General features: G+C 35.1%; 1 protein-coding gene and 1 long non-coding RNA gene across 3 annotated transcripts; both read left to right on the forward strand.

The window, feature by feature from the left end:
- Positions 1-595: 595 nt before the first annotated feature.
- LOC140015055 (uncharacterized) lies at positions 596-3,258 on the forward strand. Its single transcript, XR_011821815.1, has 2 exons — positions 596-1,072; positions 1,211-3,258. It is a non-coding gene; the product is annotated as an uncharacterized lncRNA (long non-coding RNA).
- Positions 3,259-7,466: 4,208 nt separating this feature from the next.
- On the forward strand, positions 7,467-20,640 carry LOC113713929 (protein TIC 40, chloroplastic-like). Of its 2 annotated transcripts, none has more exons than XM_072066880.1 (14): positions 7,467-7,959; positions 9,276-9,387; positions 9,532-9,589; positions 9,695-9,712; positions 12,295-12,574; positions 13,506-13,612; positions 13,722-13,785; positions 14,176-14,254; positions 15,828-15,868; positions 16,375-16,420; positions 17,427-17,521; positions 19,559-19,662; positions 19,833-19,880; positions 20,181-20,640. In XM_072066880.1, the coding sequence occupies exons 1-14, from the start codon at positions 7,764-7,766 to the stop codon at positions 20,238-20,240; spliced, it is 1,308 nt and encodes a 435-aa protein (XP_071922981.1). In that variant the 5' UTR covers positions 7,467-7,763; the 3' UTR covers positions 20,241-20,640. The 2 variants fall into 2 exon arrangements, with proteins under 2 accessions (XP_071922981.1, XP_071922982.1); XM_072066881.1 differs by having other exon boundaries at positions 7,503-7,947.
- The last annotated feature ends 1,068 nt before the right edge of the window (positions 20,641-21,708 follow it).

Genomic DNA, 21,708 nt, shown 5'->3' on the forward strand with positions numbered 1-21,708 from the left:
TAGTAGTTCGAAAATGAATATTAGATAGAGAGAAAATAGCACACCTTAAAGTACCATATATGCCTTTGCAAGACCAATGATAGAGCCGAAGATAAGTACAATTTTTCTACACAAAAAAAAAAATTCAAACTTTACATGAACCAATATAAGTTGAAATCAGGGGAATAACAACTTCAAAATAGCTCATTATCATATGGTTGTCATGCAAAACATGCACCCTTAAATTTAAGGATAAAATACAAAAAAAACCCCTTGTGATCTGAGATGTGATCATGATACCTTCTTATTATTTAAAAACACTTATATAACACTCCTGTGCTTTGGACTTGTTTGGATCTTGGATGAAAATCATCCAATTTAGTGGAGTGGGAGTTACATTCGTGTATCAAGCGAGTATTAAGTTACACTATGAAGGATAATTTAGTATTTTGCAATTTTTTATCCTTTTCATTTGTTTTTTACTTTATTTTTTCCTTCCATTTATTTTTTCCTTCTCTTTTTTTTTCTTTCATTTTTTACTTCTTTTTTCCATTCCTTTTTCCTTTCTTTAGTTTACGAGTTTATATGTTTCTTTTTTCCTTTGATGCACCCTTATTTCAAATCTAGAAGCCAGAAACATTTTCTTTAGTTTACAAGTTTTTTTTCTTTTCCTTCTCTCTTGCTCCAAAACCAAAATCTAGAAATTTTAGCAGCAAAGAGGAATAAAAAATTCCCCCAAAATTAGTCTATGGACTCTTCAGAAAAAGAAAAAGGAAAATTCCTTCATGAATATGAAAATTCCTCCATGAATATCAAAACCAAAAACTAAAATTTTGATATGAAAATAAGATATGGACTTCATGAATCGGCATCCAAGATTAGGGTCTAGATTTGAAGTTCATAGAAGACAAAGGATGAAGTGAAGTTCATAGAAGACAAAGGATGAAGGGCTTATAATTGTTCCTCTTTCTTGTGGCTGTTGCAGAGAACGATAATGACGATGATTGTTCTTTTAGCTTGTCGCTGCTGCAAAGAACAATAAGACAATGATGAAACCTTGACACTGGCGGCGTCGGTTCCAGTAGTACCGCAAGTGAGTATGAATTTGTTGAGGGATTTGGGATTTGTTTTATTCATTTATGGAGTTTTCAGATTTTGGGTGATAACAATGATATATTTCGGATTAAGAAACCCAATGTTGGATCTTGTCTTGATTTGGATTTTTGAACAGTGGCAGTGGTATTGGTAGAGATGGCGGTGGTGTTAGGGTGTGGTGCACTGATTTCAAACTCGGACCGAATCTGTCAATTCAACTGGTTTTATCGAAAACTGATCAGGCATCCAGTCCGAGCTCCCTTGTAAAATCCGCCAATTAAAACTCGGTCAAATCTAGCCAAAAATCAGGGTTGACCACGAACCTGCAGAATAGGTAAGAACTTGGTTTTTCATTTTTTGCCTTTTTTTTGGGCTTTCTTCCTTCTTCTACACCATGTCCGAGCACCAATGAATAGAATTCACATATCTACAAAGCTCAATTTTCTCATTGAATTAGCCAATCTCAAATCCATTAAAATCACCCTTAAAATGCATTTGCTAAACAATATCTAATCACAAATCTCATTTTTAAAATTTTAAAAAGAGAGAGAGAAAAAAAGAAGAAGGGGAGATTGAGAAGAGAGAAGTTGAAAACGTGCAAGAATAAAAGTTCAAATTTTGTGAGTTTGAGAAAAAAGTTAACAAAAATGAAACTTAAAAAAAGGAGAAAAGAAAAGAAAAAAAAGATGTTAAGAATTGAGAAGTTGGGGAAGGAGAGACTAGGAAACAAGATGGGGCGGGTGTAGTGTAAGTAAGGAGCGGAAAAGGAGGAGAAAACCTATGAAAGTTAGTTTAGGGTTTCAATGTTTTGCCATTTTCATGTTTTGACCCTAGAGTGCTAGAAAACTATCAGCACACTTAGAAACATTTTACAACTTATAGTATCAGTCCAAAATTCAACTGCTATTTTCAAATAAGTCCTCAAATTTATTTTTAAACTTGTTAATATAGATTAAAGTCTATGGATAGCTACTTGATTATTTTATTTTATTTATATTTTCTTGTAAAATATCTTTGAAACATCAAACAAACATGAACAAATCTTTCTTGACACTAACATGTTTTTGGGTAACTTACATGTACGTTTATTTTTAATCAAATTATATTAATGACATCATGCTGATGTCATCTAGTTTTTATACCGGTCTAATCCTGATTGAACCCTTTAACCCCTGATCCATAACCTAAACCAAGTTGATATCCAGTCCGAGTTTCAAAACACTGTGTGGTAGAGACGGTATTAGTGTTGGAGTTTTGAACTGTGGTAGTGGGTAGTGGCCCTGGTTGTGTTTTGGGCTATCTTTTGTCATCAAAAAAAAAAAAGAGAAGGAGAAGATGACAAGTCTTTAAAATTTTCAAATGAGCCACTTAATTTTTCTTTCTTCTTAAATGAAACAAGAAAGTTTTTAATATCTTAACTAAACACTGAACTAATTTTTAGTATAGTTTAAAAGCCAGGTTAATATAGGAATTTTGCATTCTTCTGTTAAATTGGATGATTTTCATCCAAGAACCAAACAAATCCAAAGTACAGGGGGTTATGTGGGAGTTTTTAAACAATGAAGAGGTATCATGACCGAACCCAAACCAAAAGGGGGATTTTTGTATTTTACCCTAAATTCAACTATGAAGGTTATATGAAAAAATAGAAGTTTCACCTCATTTTCTTTCTACACATGAATAACTAAAACCAATACGGGTTGAATTCAGACAAACAAAAACTTCACATAAAAGGTCTCAAATGAAATACATTATACACAGACCGATGTATAACCTACTAAAATGCCTAGCCTGATCAGAAACAAAGACAATACACCTAGCCATGCAGTGAGCAAATCTAAGACATAGAGTTGAGAGATAACTTGAACCAGGCAATGTAAAATAGATACATATACTCACACTAATTTATATTCTAAGCTGTATAATAAAAGGCCTAAAAGTTAAGTTACTGATGATCCTTTTTTTTTGTCACCGTGAGCTTCTTTCATAAGCCACACAGGGAAGAAAGGCTTCCACCTAGTATCTTCAACAAGGTTAACGGTGAATTTTGCCAAACCATGACTTGTGCGATTATATTCCTTTCCAATATATATGAAGCTAGAATTCAATAATTTTGTTTCTTGAGTCATACGAAGAGAAAACTTCCTGTACATTTCTAGGAGAGGTATTGTTCATCTACATCTATCTCAATGAGTTGTCTTTTGAATTGTTGCAATTGGTGTTTAGTCCCAAAGACAAGGAAAAGATCTACAGAAAGTGGGTTTTTATGATCCGATAAAGAATCAAACTTATTTAAACGTTACTGCACAAAATGGGTTGGGGCACAGTAGTTTACTGGACATTTAGCAGTAAAGCACTATTTTGGTGCGAGCAGCAAAAGTGGAAAATCGAGGCAAACTTTAAATACTAGATATAACCTCAAATAATAGGGGTTAAGGTCGCCAGTGAGATGATGAGGGATAAGATTCATCATCGAGAGGAAAACAGCCCAAATCACAAGTTAAGGCTCCTAAATGACCGCTTAGAGATAAAGAAGGTAGGGATGCAAAGACAGCCATGAGGTTTCGCCAAAAGGACTTATTTAAGTGTAGATTATCTTCTACCATGACATCTTACCGAGAAATTTCTTTACATCCCATATTGATTCTATCAACTAAAATTTTAAGGTCAAACTGGATTAAGATTGAAATCCATTACAATATTTTTGTGTATTGTTGGTAGAAGCTTTTCCTTTATTTTCATTGTAGTTTAACTTGTGATTTGATGTAAGTTACTTGTATATGTACTTTTCTTACTTCTCATCTTTCATTTGTTTTAAAAAATAGTAGTTTTTCTTTGTTTTTTTGTTCTCTTTTTAATCTTTGATTTTTTTTCGTAAGCTATTGTTCTAAGTAATGTTTGTGTTTTTTTAAATTCAAATTTTATAAAAGCTATTTTTACTTTTTAGTTATCGGAACATAGATTTTGCTTTTACATTTTTCTGTATTAGTCATGGTTTTCCTAACACACCTATTGAAAAATAGCTCCCTTTGTCTATTCCATGGGTGTTTAGGTAACTTAAAAAAGCTTTTTATTTGAAAGTTACAATATTCCGGCTCATAACTCTCCTAGGCTTTTGGTCTTTTCTCAAAGTTCCATTATTGAGATTTAATAGAAGTTATATTCAAGGGGTAATTGTTGTTTGGTGAAATAAAACTATCCATTTGATAGTTTTGCCGAAGTTCAGGAAGGTAGATGTAATGAGCCCTTTTGTATTTGGTCTCAAAAGTATCCACTTTAACTGAATTTTTTTTACCAAAATAACATACCTATCAAAAAAATCCACAAAATGATTCATTTGCAAATTATATTCCCTTTTTAATATATATTGCCATATAGACTCCAAATCACCCAAGGAAAATTAATCATGTTGATTTTTTTTTCAGTCTTAACATTCTCATTATTCCTGTTTTTCATCATTGTGATTTTTCATCTCTATTTTCTAGTCTCTCTTCTATAGAGCTGTTAATCGAGTCGAGTCAAGGTCGAGCACATGATAATTGCATGGTTCACATTAGCAAAATTTTTCATTTTAAATAATAGTAAACAACCAAGGTAAGATGCATGCATTTCCAAATAAAAAGCTTCAAAGTTTTAGATTATCTTAATTGGGTATTTCTCTAGTGGGCCTTTTTTTAGTTTAATCATTGCAAATAGGACGTGATAAGGCAAGAAAAAAAATCATAATGGAAATAAATTATGGAAGTGCATTACATGGGTAATATTTTTTGAAAAGAATATTACTTTGGCAAAACTTCTCTTTAACTTCTTGTTAGTTTTGTCATGTAGCCACACAATCGCAACCAATCCTACTGTCTCGCAAAATCATGGTTAATTGGATGGTTCGCATTTAATTTTATAAAAGATGCATCAATCGTGATTCGCATATTACCTATGATTTTAAACTCGGACCGTACTAGTCGGTCCAACCAATCAAATCGAGAACCGACCAACCATCCAGTTCGAGTCTTTTTAAAAAACCGCTAGTCAAAGACTAGATCAAACTCAGTCAAAGAGGTTTGATGGGGAACTGGTAAAACTGATTAGAATTGAGTTTTTTTCCAACTTTTCCATTCTGATGATTTTTTTTTTTTTTTTTTTTGGAAAAACAAGCAATACAAAATAGATTAATCAAAAGCAAAGTAGAATCAAGTTAATGAGAAGGCATTGTGTTTTGTTAGAATCTCATGCGACATCCTCTATACTAAATTGAGGGAATTTTTTTTAAAAGTCACTGAGAAAGCATATAACTTCAAAATACCCAAATTTTAAAAAAGAAAAGAAAAGAAGAAACCGGACTCATTGCCATTCTGATGGATTCTTTTTCTCTTTTTTTTTTTGTCATTCTTTTAATCTTTGAACAGCGCCAAGAATAAGTGTCAAATGAACTTAGAAACCCAGATTATGAGGAAATTTTCATTCTCCAAATTCACTAAGCCTGATTTCATGCAACTAAGTTTTGAATTTGAAATCAAATAGGAGGGAAAAAAGGAAAAGAACAAGGAAGGGAAGAGAATAGAGAGGAGGGAAAAAGGAAAATAATGAAGAAGAAAAGAGTTTTCATATGTGTGAGATAAAAGAAAAGAAGAGAGTTATGGACCTTATAGTGAAGAGAAAGAAAAAGGAACAAAGAAGAAGAAGCAAAGACAAGATGAAAAAGAAAGGAAGAGATAGATGGCTAACAAAAAGGAAACATTAGGTTTAGCATTTGTTAGCTTTAGATGCCCTAAAATTTTTTAATAAGTTCATTTTGACCCTATATTGTTTTAATAAAATATAAAATTAATCTGTTACCTTTCCTAAATTTCATTTTTTACCTATAACTTTTAAGTTTTTAAAAGTGAAATCCTTTGGGGCTAAATCTGAACTCATCAAATATGTATGCAAAAAACCACCAATTTCAAGGGCATTTTTATATATTATATTGATTATAGAGTAAATCTTATATGCACTGATAGTATACACACTATCATCATTGGATTCATGACATGTGTGCAAAAGTTGAATTTCAAATTCAAATTTTGTATAGTTGTCATTCATCCAATGCTGATAGTGTATACACTGTCAGTGTAGGAAAGATTAATCCTTGATTATATGTTATTTATATATATTTATGATGTATTTATGATGTTATCCGGTTTGAGTCCCGATCTAACAGGTTGAACCCATCGACTTCTAAATTCTACCAAGTCATTGCCCAGTTCGAGTTTCAAAACATAGCATATTACTAATCTGAAATGTTGGTTTTTCAAAATAAAAATGAGCGATTTTAACTATAATAAATAAAAATGCTCACTTTTAGGCCCTATTCACAATAATACTTGAATTTTGATTGACTTTAGTCATAGATACATCACGTGGTCAATTTTTAAGGTATAAACTTGACAACTCACTCAATTGCTGACCCAAAAATTTAGAAAAAAAATCCTAAAATCTTTCCCTCTTCTACCACCATCCTTCTCCACCATGCCCACTTCTACTACTAGCATACCTCACACTTCTCCCTTGTTACCTCTTTCCCTTCTCCCTTCCACATCCTTTTCTTTCCTTAACTTCCCTATATTCTTCCTTCCCCTTTTTACCCACCACCACCCCTCTTTCTCCCATCCCTTATTGGTGTTATTCCTTCCTCCTCTTTCTATCTCTATCACCACCTTACCCCTTTCTCTTTCTTCTCTCCTCTATTACCTCTTTAATCCCAACCCACCTACTTGCTTTCTCCTCATCCTAATTTGGTCTAGTGACCAAACTGGAGGGAGGAGAGTGGGCAGGAGAGTTGGAGAGAATAGGTGAGAGAGGGGGAAAAGAGAGGTGGGTGGTGATAGGGAAAAGAGAGAGAGGGAGAAGAAGGAAAAATTGGGGGAAGAAGAGGATGAGGGAAAAAGAAGAGAACGAGATAGTAAAAGAGTAGATTAGAGGTGGTGATGCCGGTGGTGGGAGTGGGAATAGTGGTGGAGGCTAGTGGTGGAAAGGGAAACGAATGTACGTGTTTTTGGAATTTCTTTTAAATATTTTTTAATATTTCTTGTAAATAATTTTGATATTGTTTGGTGTTTTCAATTCAATAATTAAGTGAGTTGTCAAATTTGATCTTTAAAAATTAACCACTTGATGTGTTTGTGATCAATTCCAACCAAAATTCAATTGAAAAAATGACCAAGAACCAAAAGCGAGTGTTTTTTATGTGTTCAGGGATTAAAATCGTTCATTTTAATTTTGAAAGTCTAAAATTTTATATGAATAATAATGTGTGAGACACTATTGGGGTAATTTTTCTTTAATTTTTACTAGTAGGATAGAATGCTGTATACTTCGTGTGCCATACAAGCATCCTGGTGTCTATTACATCTCACCAAATGCTTTACCTCCATTTTTTATCCCAAAAAAAAAAGGCCAAGTGCCCATTTACGCCCAATAAACTGAATTCCCGGAAGACCCACTAACCCGGCCCGTTTCGATCCTTAGCTTGCCCTGCGGATCAATATCATCAAATCACTAATGCCTTTGACTACTCCCTTCTGTCCTGTCTCCTCTCCTCTTCTTCTTCTTCTCTTCAATTCAAATAAATTCAACGAACAATCCCCCTCTGATATAAATAGAGTAAATTTAGTTCCTTTGGGAGGTGGGTTTTCATTTTTCTCCTTAAAACGATGGAAAATCCGAGCTTGGTGTGTTCACCTAAAATGGTTCTTGGCCTCTCCCAAAACCCCAAAAATTCAATCTTTAACAAACCCTTTCTGGGTTTTCCTCAAAAACCTAGTAGTATCAGCAGCAATCCCAGAAAGCCCTCAACTTCCCTTCTGCCTTTTCCTCATCTGCCGGTTTCGAGAAGAGGTAAAACACTTGGTAAATTCCTTTTTTTTTTCTTTTTCCTTTTTGTGAACTTCCCTCCAGTTTTATCTTTATGTTGTGCTTGCACATTTTATCAATTTTCCATATACTTAAAATGCTAAGATAAACTCAATATATTAAGGATTGTTGTGGTTTGTTTGCATTTAGCAGTATTAGAGCACTTTTTGGAGTGCTGGCATGGTTGTCTGGTTGAATTATGCCTTGTGTTTTTGTTTGGCACAGTGTCTTTCAATTATTGAGAAGTTGATGCTAATATGGTAGTAGGGTAGAAGTATATATTATGGCTTTGTCGGAAGTTCAGAAGAATGTTTTCTTTAATGGACTGTTGTCTGTTATCGGTTTTTTGAAGTGCTTTTATTTGCCATCTGTATATGCTCGGCTGGCATTATACCTAAAATTGTTCACTTCTGGGAAAGATTTATCTGGTGGGGCGTGAAAAATAAGCAAAGATTATGTGGGAGACATAGCATTTGGACTTTGTATGATGAATTTTTGGGGACTGTGATGTATAATTGTGACTAGCTGTAAGTTTATGTTGTTTTTGTTGCTCTTTTGAATCTTCTTGTGCCTAGAGCTAAGTGTAGGATGGTAAAAGTTCACTGATGAGTAACAAAGTGCAGAGGATCATTAATTGGAAAGATTGAGGAAGGGCTAAAGGTATTCTTTTCAACCTAATAATTTGGGCAAAGATGAATGATCTATGGTGGTTGTAGGAATTTTTAGCTTTTCAACTTAACTGCAAAGATAGCCAAGATTAGACATTATGCATTGTAACAAGCTGGCCCTTGAGGACTGGAATGCATCTGATGGAATATGATACAAATATTAGGCAACGAGAGTGAACATGTAGTCTCTATAATGGTATGGAAACTTAGCGGGTTGAAGTATTTATGCATGCATGAAATCTTGGCGTGAAGTTGCATTGACAAATGTGCTGAAAATAGCCAAAGAGAAAAAGAAAGAAAAGATACTGAATCTTTGGGATGAACCATGCTATCTGTTACTTCTGAATTGCATTTGAGAGTGCTTTTTCTTTCTTTGTTCTGATTTTACTGTATAAACAATTTCATCTTGCTTGTGATTTCTTTTTGAGAAGATAAATTTAAGCATAATTTGTAGTATAAAAGCATTCATAATATATGTACTTGACTGACTGTAGACATCATGTCTTACTATATTTACATTTGGTGGTTTTGCTTGAAATTCTTAGGGTTGTTGTTCCACATTTTTGGGGTATTATCAATTTCTGTTACTTCAACTTCGCCACTTTTAAGCAGCTTTTAACACTTCCTAATGCATGTTCCTTTCAGTGCTTGTGAAACTAAAAGGAGACTGTTTTGCAAGCACTACTTCTTCAAGTAACCAACAAACATCTTCTGTTGGTGTAAATCCACTGCCTGTGCAACCGCCTCCTTCTAGTGTGTAAGTACATACTTAGATGTGACACTTGTTTTTCGCTGAGTTGCAGTTTTCTTTTTTAAGCCTTTTACTTTTTCTAGGTTTTGAATCCTATGAAATTGCTTTCTGATGTGTGGGAACAATGTTAACATGGATCTTTGTGAGTAGGGGGTCTCCTCTTTTTTGGATTGGAGTTGGTGTTGGGTTCTCGGCACTTTTCTCATGGGTGAGTACATGGATCACTTGGATTCTTTCCATGACAGTTAGCGTGGTTCAAAATTTTTCTTTTTGCTCTCCCTATTGTTGTCTAATTATTTAAATTGAATGACAGGTGGCAACGAATCTAAAGGTGAGTTCTGTTCTTTACAGGTGCAGGTACATGTTATGCAGTTTAATTTATTCCAATAGACTGTGGTTTTTTTTTTTTTAAAGATTGTTCTTTTGCCATAGACTCTAAGCCTAGATTGCAGAAGAATCCTATAAGCTATAAAATTTATTTCTGTGTGCATATTGAAATGGCAAGCAAATGTTTTTCCAACTGGTAGGTTCTTGTTTTCCTATACTGGGGTGTTGTGTGCTTTTTATGGATGAAATCCAAGACAGACAGGTAAGTAATAATTTGAAACCACTCTAAAAGTCTGCATTGACAATTCTGTCAATCTAATTGAACTAAAGTGTATTCTTAAGAAAGGCTTCAAAGGATTCTTGAACTTATTTGATGAGAATTATATGTGCCAACAAAGTTCTAGCTGTAAGTAGTGTAAGTCTACCTTCAATTTGATGTGTTCTGATGAAGTATATTGTTCTGGTTACTGTAATGCTTGTGAAAAAAAGTATATCTTGTTTTTGCCAACTCACCATGCTACTTTGATAGAAATGTAATTAAGGTTGGATTTCTCTCCCTGTCTGTAGTCTTGTCCCATTTCCTTGAGCTGCCAGGATTAGCTTGAGGTCACTGGATGTGATTCTGCAATGAAAATACAAGTTTTGAGAACTCAAACTCTTCTCCATGATAAAAGCAATATCTGTTGATTGAGTCCCATCTAGTGTCTGTTTTTAAAAGATAGTTTTTAAATAGTGTAACAGGTTGCCTGTACAGTTCCTACACTTTTTTTTTTAAAACTGGAATCTGTGTCTCTGGAAAATCTCAAATGAATATCAATATGTAACTAGGATCATATAGATGCAATAGAAACATGTTATTGAAGGTACATATGTGGGTGCTCACCTGGACTTGAATTTGAGCCAGAAAAACAAGGGTCTTCCACTGATGTTTGTTGCAACAATGGGTGTGAGACCTTTGGATTGTTCTCGTTGCAATAAATGCCAAATATAGGGAAAATGTGGCTCATTCTGATGTCAGGTAGTTTTATTTGGACTCAAAATGATGAAAAATTTGAAGAGCTTTGTTATTTGGACTCAAAATGGTAATTGAAGACTGGAGACTGGGGACGAAGGTCGCAAGTGTTGCACTACTTTTGGATCCATTTGGTTAAAGAAATGTGTTCCTGCTATTTGCTCTCTGTTCTAGACTGCTTGCACTTCATTTGGATTGTGATTATTTGACGATTGAGGTCATCCAGCTATGTAACCCTGGGCAGTTTAATTGTCTGGTTTAATTCACAAAGTTGTCTGGGTGTAGGCATGTGAAAGTGCAAAAGTTATCCAGGGCTAAGCACATAGTGCAATATTTTGGTATACTAGATTGAAGTGATGTGCCAGAATGCTTGATTGCAATCACAAATCAGTGCAGTTGAACAATCACAAAAAGAGTTGCTGCAATGAATAAGTTTTGTGTTTCTTGCAATCAAAGAACTATTTATAGAAATGCTAATTTTGTATAAGAACGCTAAACTTATTGGTTATTGAAAGAGACAAAATTAGCAATTAGCAAGAATCACCGAAGTGCACAGTTCAAGATTTATGTGAATTAAGGCTCCAAGTTCCTGCAAAAGAGCACTACACAAGTTAGTGTAGAAGGGGACATTTCAATAAGCAAGGCAACCAAAAATAGTAAAGTAATATTAGGTATTAATCTTCTTAAAATGGCAAAATATATTTAAAAGAAACCAATGATTAAGTTAAGAATAAAATGCTCGACAAAAGCAGGAGTCTTTTTGATCTAATGAACAAATGAATAAATTTTTGTAGAAATCCTTTCCATTAAATTACTTGGACTGTTCCTTTACTTCATGATGTACTGGTCGTAAATCATTTTATTGCCATTGTCTTATCTCCATGCCTGTATAAGGGCCTCTTTCGTTCTTATTCTTCATTCAATGTTTTGTTAAAATTTTCTGAGTCTTTTTAATTGTGCAATTTTAAGCTCTATGAAATCCAAAAGGTAGTTCACTCATTCAGCTTGTTGAGAAATGAAACTTCTGTTTGGAACCGAAACCTTTCCTAATATGAAAACATATCAATAGTCTGTTTAAATTTCTTTGCAGTTGTTGATGGTGAAGAAGGATCCTGTAATTAACCCATTGGAAGTTCTGCTTAATGTGCAAATAACAAAACCTATTGTGATGCTTAATTATTTTTTCCTGGAATTTATAGGTGTTATCAGGTGAATCTCTCAGTGTAGGCGTCTGTGCATATACATGCATTTATTAATTTTTTAATGAGGTCGTGTAGAAATAGCTGCACATATTTGTATTACCATGAATGTTTTTATTAAGTTTTACCAAGTTTAAAATGGACATAGAAATGTTTTTTGCTTGGCAAGTATGTGGCTGATTTCAAATGTTTAACCTGCAGACGTGGTTACTGGTTGTACTAGTTTTACATTTTATTATTGTCACATTCCATCAAGAAAGGAAAAACAGAATCTTTTGGAGAATGACTTGTAGTAAAAACTGTAATTAAAGTGAAGCCAAGTGCACTTTTTCATGCTTTTGATGTTGTCTGGATATCATGGTCTTATTCCTGCAGAAATATGCAATGCAACAAGCCTTCAAGACAATGATGGGACAGATGAATACACAGAGTAATCAATTTGGTAATGATGGCTTTCCTTTCCCTTTCCCTTATGCATCTTCAGCAGCATCTGCTACAGCAAGCTCGCCACCAACAGCATCTGGTACAGCAACATCACCATCACAAGTAGCATCTCAAGCAGTGACTGTTGATGTCTCTGCCTCCAATGTTGAGGAACCTCCAGCAACAGATATAAAAGATGATTCAGAACCCAGGAAAGAAGCAAAAAGATATGGTATTTTACGTTTTCGTAAAGTTTAGCAGTGCAAATAACACATGCCTTGTGTCAATAGAAGATGCCTGTGAAAAAGTTTAATTGATGCATTATGATAAGCATCTACATATGACAAATATATGCTGTCACAAATTTTGTTTTGGAGACTTTTGAACTGTAACAGATTGGATTATAGCCTCAACAAGCAGCAACGTATGTGATGGCAAATAGTATACTGGCTATAATTGCCAGAAATTAACCACTCTTTATTGGCCTAACCTCCTTCATTTACTGTGCCATAGGCAAATTTTTGCTGTATGCTTATAGTCAATCTGTTTCCCATGATGTGCCTCACTTCCTTCTAGAGGTTGCACCATCTTCTTGGGATGGTCACTCTGAAGTTATAGAAATTGTCTCCTCCTCTTTATTGATCAACCTGATAGCCCTAAATTCTCGAGGATGAGTACTTAAGGATGCCATAAGCATCTTCTGAAGGCTGTTGCCTGTGGGCTTCCTACCTCTAATGGATTTATGTTGTATTCTTTAATACCAGTTTATGAGGAATTTCCATTGCTTACCTCATCATTGATGTTAGTTATTCCCTAGGAGTAGATTGCCAGGGTGCACAAGATTGCTAAGTTTAAGAAGAGTTTAGAAGACTATTGTGCATTTGGTATCAGAAATTTGGAATTCTTTTTTGGGACTCAGTAGAGCTTATTGCTGTTCAAGTTCTGTTGATTTGTGTTGAATGTATGAGTTCTTGTTTAGGTAGGTGGCAGTTCATGCTGCACAAATTTGCACTAGCTTCCCCATGGTGGCATTTTATAATATTTGCATTTATTTCATGGACTAAATAATGATGCTATGTTCTTAAGGAGCCACTGGTTTGGACTATTCCGTTTAAAATGAATGTGAATATTCTGAATCTCTTGGTTCGAATTTTTGGTTGCAGCATTTGTAGATGTCTCTCCAGAAGAAACATTCCAGAAGAATGCTTTCGAAAGTTACAAGGAATCAGCTGAGGCAGACTCATTTAAGGAGCCTGTTGTTATTGATTACGTGAGTTGGCCTTTCATTTGCTCGCTCACTCTGTCGTTTCTATTTTTCTATTTCTTATTCTTTGTCCTTGTGAGATTGAGATTGCTAACTTATACAAATGGTTATGAAGGGTACACAAAATGGTGCTGCTTCAAAGCCGGAAGAAGGTGCCTCTCAAGCATCTTCCTCAAACCGTAAGTGAAGGATTTGCCTTTACTTCCCATTTTAGATTTGTGAACCGCACAAGTGCTTTGAGTTTCTTGTATTCTCTTTTTTGCTTTCTATTTTAGATGTGAGAAACTGCTCAACTGCTTTTAGCTTCTTGTATTCTCTTTTTCTATTGAAAGAGAATGGTTATTGTCATCTAGGCAGTAGAGATAACATTTATCGGCTTAAAGCTCATTCTATGGCTGAGATTTTAGTTGAATGACTGTAATTTGTCGCAGTTAGTTTTGTTGAATATTGATGCTGAGTTTTATACATGTGTAGCCCTCAAATTGGATGTTTTGTTCCTTGTAGATACTGTCTTATAAACGATCATGTTTTCCTTTGTTCTTTACGCAAAAAACCTAAATATTGGACAGGACAAGCAAACCCTTTGTTATCAGTGGATGCTTTGGAGCAAATGATGGAAGATCCAACAGTACAAAAGATGATTTTCCCGTAAGACAGACTTCACTCTGTGGTTTGCAGTTTATGATTTATACTTTTGTCCTGCTATAGCGGGTGTAGTTCTCTACTTCTGATATTTTTCCCGGTAAAGTGATTTATTTAAGCTCTTATATGGTTTTAGAGTAGAATGTAACAACACTGAGATATAATTTTTAATTCCATACGCATGCATACTAATCACTTTGAGAAAAGTGATTTGCAGCTCTAAGCTGTTGTGTGTTCTTCAAGTTTGAGAAAGCCTACTTCAGTTTCAAGTTTCTGTTATCTCTATTCAAAGCTTAAAGACATAGGCACATAGATTGATCAAGAAGATTGTTTTAGTTGTCATGAACTCAAACTGATTATGAAAATATGCTTCTTTTGGGGTGTCAGGGCACAAATCTGGGACGGTTAAGCAGAAGCACAAGCTGATTTTACTAGATGGTCTGTCTGATAGATCTTGTGATGGGGCTTAGTAATGAAGTTGTACTCTTATACTTCTGCTTTTATATCAACTTGGCTGTTAAAAACTTGATAAAGTCAATTTTGTGACAGGATTAGTTCTTTTGCTTTTCCCCCACTTCTTGATAATTCAACTCTCATCAAATTCCTTAAAACATGGTTTGGTTGATTTCTTTCTTTGTTATGACAACAAACTGGTTACTTACATGGGGGTCAACCGTGAATATTTGCAATAACACATAGAATGATTTTGAAATTTGATGAAAGGACCTATTAAGCCCGTCTGTTGGTATAGTTCACTGTAATAGCATGAATGCAGAGTCAATGGGCTGGTTAAGCGAAGACTGGAACCGTGTTCATATCTGTTGCTAAATTTGTGTTTAATGTAGTCTGTCAAATTAGATGATTGTTAAAAGAGAGGTAGAGAGGAAAAAATGCATTAAGGAGTGAAAGTAGAACAGGTAAAAATAGGATTGGAAGAACTACTGAGAATATACTTGTTTGCAACAGTTATTTAATTCTGGTTTTTTGGGAAATTACCTCTCTGATTAGTGTGAACTTGCTTGTAACGAGTATATTATCCAAACACAAAAATAGAATGTTAAGGATAACTGCATCTAACCTCAGGCGTGGGTTTGTGCCTTCTCTGGAGAATGGTTAAGAGTACTTCTCTAGTGAATTTTAATGCTTCTTGGTTTAAATATTGTCATTTGGCCATTTTATGTCCAACCTTTCCTCATGTTTCTCCTTTGGTCTGTCAAGTTTTGTTCTCAATTGTGACTTATCTAACCTTATGTAACCATTAGTTCCCTTTAGAATGTTGCTTCTTGGATGATTTTTAGATAATACTACATGCATCTAGAGCTCTTAGATTTGGTTACATGCCCAAGGTAAAACTTTTGTATGATATTGGATGTTTGGTAGACTACTGGCATTTTACCTCTTCCTCTCTTAAATGGCACCATTGGTGATGCCAAGCATCGCACAGCAGAGATTTCCTTGTCCCTCAATGTCACAGTTCTTGTGAAGTCATCTTTTGCTAAATCAACCTTTCTGTCTGCCTAAATAGGACAAAATCTAACATAGGAAATTTCTTGTTCTTCTTGTTGCAACATGTTTCCAGCTATCTGCCCAAGGAGATGAGGGAGCCTGCTACCTTCAAATGTGAGTGCAAAATTGCATTTTCACATGATATAGCTGATTTTTTTCTATATAATTTAAGAAGTCTCAGCTTCCCCTTCCCCAACACCCCCACCCTCAACACCACCCCCCCAACAAAACCCCCAACCCAAAAAAAAAAAAAAAACACCAAAGTCCTAAAGGACCTTCATACCCTTATGTTGAATGCATTCTGGCAAACTAAAATTATTGATACACTTTCGTCCCTTGGATGGATTAAGACTATAAGATTTATTAACATTTATGTATGGAAATCCTTGCTAGGATCCTATGAATTTTCTGCTTTGCTAAAATTTTTTGGTTTCCCTATAGTTTCTATATCATCCAAACTCATTTGTAGAGCTTTTTATTTTGTTTCAGGGATTCAGATATTTAGTCATATTATGCTAATAGTTACCTTATCCTGTTATCACCTTAGCCATAGAAATAGATGTGAAACTTGCATCAAGTTATTTATGTTGAGCCCGAATGCTGTTGCATTTTTGTGGCAGGGATGCTACAGAATCCAGCATATCGTCAGCAACTACAAGACATGCTGTAAGTGATTTTCTGCTTAACTGACGTTCTATAGATGTGCCTTATTATTTTGCATCGAATACTTGTCTACATTTGCTTGATTTTTAAAGTCTAGAACTTGGGTTCGTTGGTTTTGTTATTAATTTTTATTTAAACCTTTACAATTCACTGACTGCAGTAAACCTGTATCTTTTGTCACAACTTAAGCTAAAATAATGTCTAGTATAGTAATAGGATTTTTTTTGGTCGACATTGTATTTCATTGGGTTAATACTATTTACAACCTTAAATGCCCGACCCTACAACTGTGCATGGAAGCCTTAATTTAAAGCATGATGGATTTGTCTGGGCCATTGTGCCAGTGGAGTTAACTTTTGGTTTAGTGAAGCGTCTATCAAATGGGAGATAGGAACATTTGCTTTTGAAGATTTGTTTTAAATGCCTATTCTTACTCATGAAGTGTATTTCTTTGGTTACTGTTTTTGGGGCTACTCGTTTGATACTTTCCACTTCCTATTGCCACCATAGCAATGACAGAACTGGTCTGTTGGTGGTTTTTTTTTCCTTCTTTGTTTGTTTTTGGGGGGGGCGGGCGGGGATGGGACTTACGTTTCCCTCAAAAGTTTAGTTATTTTCATATAGATCATTAACAAAATTAAATGTTGGCCCCTCAAGACTTCTCTCAATTGAATTTAGGCCCCCAATGTTGTACAGATATAAGTTTTGCCACCTTGCCCCAAATCCACTATTTCTTGGTTTTTAGTGTTCTCACTTTTCCTGTTTTCAGTTTGTAGGCTAATTGCGTATTTTTGTGTGTGTGTGTTTGTGTGTTATAATTTGGGGGCATGGGGGCCGGGTTTGATTGACCTACACTATTTTTTGCATTAACCTACAGTTGCCTCTGACATTTGTTTGGATGGTATATAATTTACAGTGTACCTTTTTATATGCCAATGCCTGCCTATCTTTTTCCATTTCTATTTCTCCTAATAGGAGCAACATTTTCTGTTTCTATTTCTCCTAATAGGAACAAGATGGGTGGAAGTCCTGAATGGGACAACCAGATGGTGGACACCTTGAAAAATTTTGATCTTAACAGTCCTGAGGTCAAGCAGCAGTTTGGTAAGTGTCTTTGATGTTTTCTTTTGCTGCATTACTTACATATGCATCTTCCATGTACAGTGTCTTTTGAGGTATTGTTATATTTGTATTGTGTACTTCAAATCTTAACTTGATTATATGAATGAATGCTTGGTGAACTATATCGATAGACTAGGTATAAAGGTCTTGACCTTTAGTAGGTTTACTTGGTTCTCACCAGTAGCATCCCATCTCCTACTTCCATCGGCCCACCACTTCCAGAGTTTGAAATACACAAACTTGCATTTGTGTACTGCTTGTTTAGATTAATGTCATCTTTCTAGACTTGTTATCTCAGTGCTTAAGTGAGATACTTTTGGTTGGGGGGAGCATCTTTTAATCTGGCTGCAGAAACAATCGAAAAGCTTTAGCATCTTGTAAAATTGTGGACACACATGGGCCACATGTTTGTCAAAAGAACAAAGATGGAAGGCATAATTAGATATGAAGTGTTTTGCTTCTCAATTCACTTAAGTACCTTTTACAGCGAAAATTTTTCTCCTGAATGATGTCAAGTAAATGTTGGAGCATATTCAACAATTCTTTGTAAGTGAAGCATTTAAAAGTGATTTCAGGTCTGATGTTGGGAGCTGTTATATGAATTACTATCCTGAATGGAATGGAGTAAGTTATGCTCTGATGTTTAAGGAGATGATTTCTTTTCTTGACACGTAGTTAAAATAACAAAACTGTTAAAAGGTGATGGATTGACAAGCATGTAAGCATTTGGGTTGCTCCAGTTTAAGCTGAAGCTCTTTTAGAAAATGCTAGAGAAGCCATTCAAGTTGTTGAGGTCAAGGGCATGGGAGCTAAAGCTTCTGTGATTGATAGACCTGAGAGTGTTAGTGTCGTTCAAGAACTGCTTTCTTTGAGAAGGTAAAGTCATTTCTAGGAGGTGCCATTGTTGTGCAACCAAAGTATATAAGTGCTGATTATGTGGTTACACATGCTCTTTTCATTTTTATGAAAACTTGAAGCATAATCCTACTGCCCAAAAGTTCTGTCTCTACAACCTTGATGGTCAAAACTAGTAAAGGTGGAATGCAAGGTACTGATCCAAAGCCATTTTCTCGAGGAAAGTTCTGCAAAACTGCTGTTGGGAGTGAAAGAATTTCCTGGATGGGCTTCAGTTGCAAAGATTGAGCAGAGTTTATGTTTGAGATGAGCCTGACCGGTAAAGATGATCTGTTAGATATTATCCTGGGTGGTGATTGATGGTAGGAATGTTATGTCACTATCTAACAGGATGGGTTTGGGAAGTGTACAAGTGGATACTTGCATCCCCTTGGTAAGGGTGCCCTATGGGTTTCTATATGTTGGCCAGTACCCACCTAATGGGCTGGGCTTTTTAAGCAGTTTGCTTGTGATAGAGATGGTATTCATATGAATTCCATTTGCCTTTTTGGCTCTTCCTGATAGAGTGAGGTTGGTCCTATGATGAGGAGGCATGAAATTGTTTCTGGAAGATTTTAAAGTAGCTGTATGTGGGCTTTTATGCTCAGTAGCTACTTGATATGTCTGTAGAAATACTGGATTGAGCAAGGACAGGAACTCTAGAGGCTTCAAAGTTGAATCAGCCTTGAGGGTCGAAGAAGATGGGAGGCTTGCTACTGGAACTCCTCCCTAGCAATTAATGGAAAAATAATACAATTATATTTTAGATGTTATATCAATTGGTCTTTGATGTCAATAAACTGGTGGTTGCCTACACCATCATGATTTCAGGAATCAATTGCTTTGAGCTTTTGCTGTCGATTCAATTTCATAGTTTGCCCTAGTGCTTTGTATTTGTGCTTGCGGTTTCCATACACTTGTAATTCTGAAGCTCGCTAGCTCGTGTACATGGGGAGTGATATCCTTTTTCAACTTCATTTTCTTCAGTAAAATCTAGCTGTGAAACATTTGTATTTGACAAGCAAAATCTCGTGTCAATTTATTGACTCTCTACCTGATATAATCATGGTAGATATTACCTTTAACATTTCACCCTCTTATTTGGTTGATTACGTACATATGCAGATCAAATAGGACTTACTCCTGAGGAAGTCATTTCAAAAATTATGGCCAATCCTGATGTTGCTATGGCATTTCAAAATCCCAGAATTCAAGCTGCTATCATGGATGTATGTGCTTCTTGTACCATTTTCTCATTCTGCTTATTAGTTCCACATAGTTCTAATTTTATTTTTGGGTTTGCTTGAGTTTTATACCCCGGTTTATGTATTTTCTGATTCTAATTTTCCTTTTGGGTGCTTAAGTTTTACTCCCTGGCTTAACGTAATTTCTGATACAGTGCTCTCAAAATCCACTCAGTATTGCCAAATATCAAAATGATAAGGAGGTAAGCGGAAAATTTTCTCTTTGGGCACTTCAATTTCATGTTGTCCCCTGCCATTTTTGTTTTTTGTCCACTTCCTGCAAGATAAACAGTAATTGTTGGCTAGGTTTGTCCATCTCTCAATTGCTGGAGGCAAATAGATGGGGTCATTATTAAGGCCTAGTGAATTGTTGACCTTTCCACTAATATCTATTCTGGAATGGTGTGTGTGAAGCTATCGTGGGCTTCATTTAGCACATCCATCGACATATGACGATGTTTGCTTCTGCAAATTTGGATTGATGTGTTGCTATTTATGCTCAGGTTATGGATGTTTTCAACAAGATATCAGAACTCTTTCCTGGGGTGACAGGTTCACAGTGACTTCATAGTTCTGACTGTGTCCCCTAAACAGTTAAAAGATGCAAATTGAGGAGAAGCTATAAAGCATATTGCAGCTCTTTTACCTAAAGATTGCCAAAATAGTCATGAGCGTAGTTCATGAGCCTAAAGAATACCAGCTTTGTTCACGAGCCTAAAGATTGCCAAAATAGTCGAGCATCAGCCATTTGTGGTCAAAAGTCACCAAAAGCTTAGTATTTTTTGCTATAGTTTTGATCATCTCACCTCTTGAATAGATCTTTGGAGCTGTTGTCTGCTGTAAATTTTGGTGCAATTTGTTTTAATTATTAATCCGGCCAAACTTTATTATGTATTGTGTCACAACTATATGTTATTGCCTCTTGCTTTTGCCTTTTTATATCCTATAGCAGCATGTTTGAAACTTGATGAGCATTCCACCAAGCGCATCATCTAACTTTTGGTCTTCTGTTTTTCTTTTGATTGATTGAAAGCAGTTCTTATTTTATTTTATTTGTGGGTTTTGGTTTTCTGAGAGGCTATTTGATTTGATAATTAATGTTTATCAGATCAAATCATGTGGTGGGGCTAAATTATATCTTAATATATCGTTTTAGAATTGATAATGACAAACATTAGACTCTCATTGTGACCACAAACTCATAAACTTATCTTGTGGAAATCTGACTGCAACATTCCATTGGCCTAATGTCCCTAGGCCGGCTTTGTTTTTAGTCGACAAGACAAAGCCTGCTACTGATATTACCAAGTGGAAAATGGCCTTTTAATCCTTGTTTATTCCCATGTTCCATTATCTTCTTGGGTGATGAGTATCCTCTGGGAATCTTTTAGAGGATCGTTCAACTAATCTTTCCATCTTCTTGTAGTATATATGTGATCCCATTAGATTTGCTTATGTTTTTCTGGCCCCATACTAAGCATCATATGGTTGGTTGAAAAGTTGCTTAAACAACTAATAGCACTCTAGCTTTTTTATAATGACACTCCTTTGAAAACTATAGTGACAGTGTTAATATAAAAACAGTGGGGTGGCGTGGCAGTAATATTTCCAGACTTTCCAGATTGGTGATTGAAATAGCTGTCTGAAAAAAAAAAAAAAAAATTGCAAGGTTCTTGTAAGAGTTTCAAAGAGGCAACAGTTTTTATAAATGTATCAATGGTTTTCTTATAATCGGTATGTCACATCTTACATGGTATGGTAATGTGGATTTTAGTTTATTTCTTCCGTTTTTATTGAGTAATGATGTGGAAATCATAATATGGTATAATTATTATTTGAAAAAATTACAATGCTTTACTATTCTTGCCAAACTTACCGTAAATGCATACTATAAACCTCAATTTAGAAATGATATCACCAATTGTTCATGAATTTTTTAAAAAACAATATTCTGCCATTCATGAAGATAGTGTACTTTGCTTGCTAACTTTGGCTTGTCAATGAATTTGCTCCTTCCAATCCTTTTTCATA

Source organism: Coffea arabica, chromosome 10e (assembly GCF_036785885.1).
Source record: "Coffea arabica cultivar ET-39 chromosome 10e, Coffea Arabica ET-39 HiFi, whole genome shotgun sequence".
Lineage (NCBI taxonomy): Eukaryota > Viridiplantae > Streptophyta > Magnoliopsida > Gentianales > Rubiaceae > Coffea > Coffea arabica.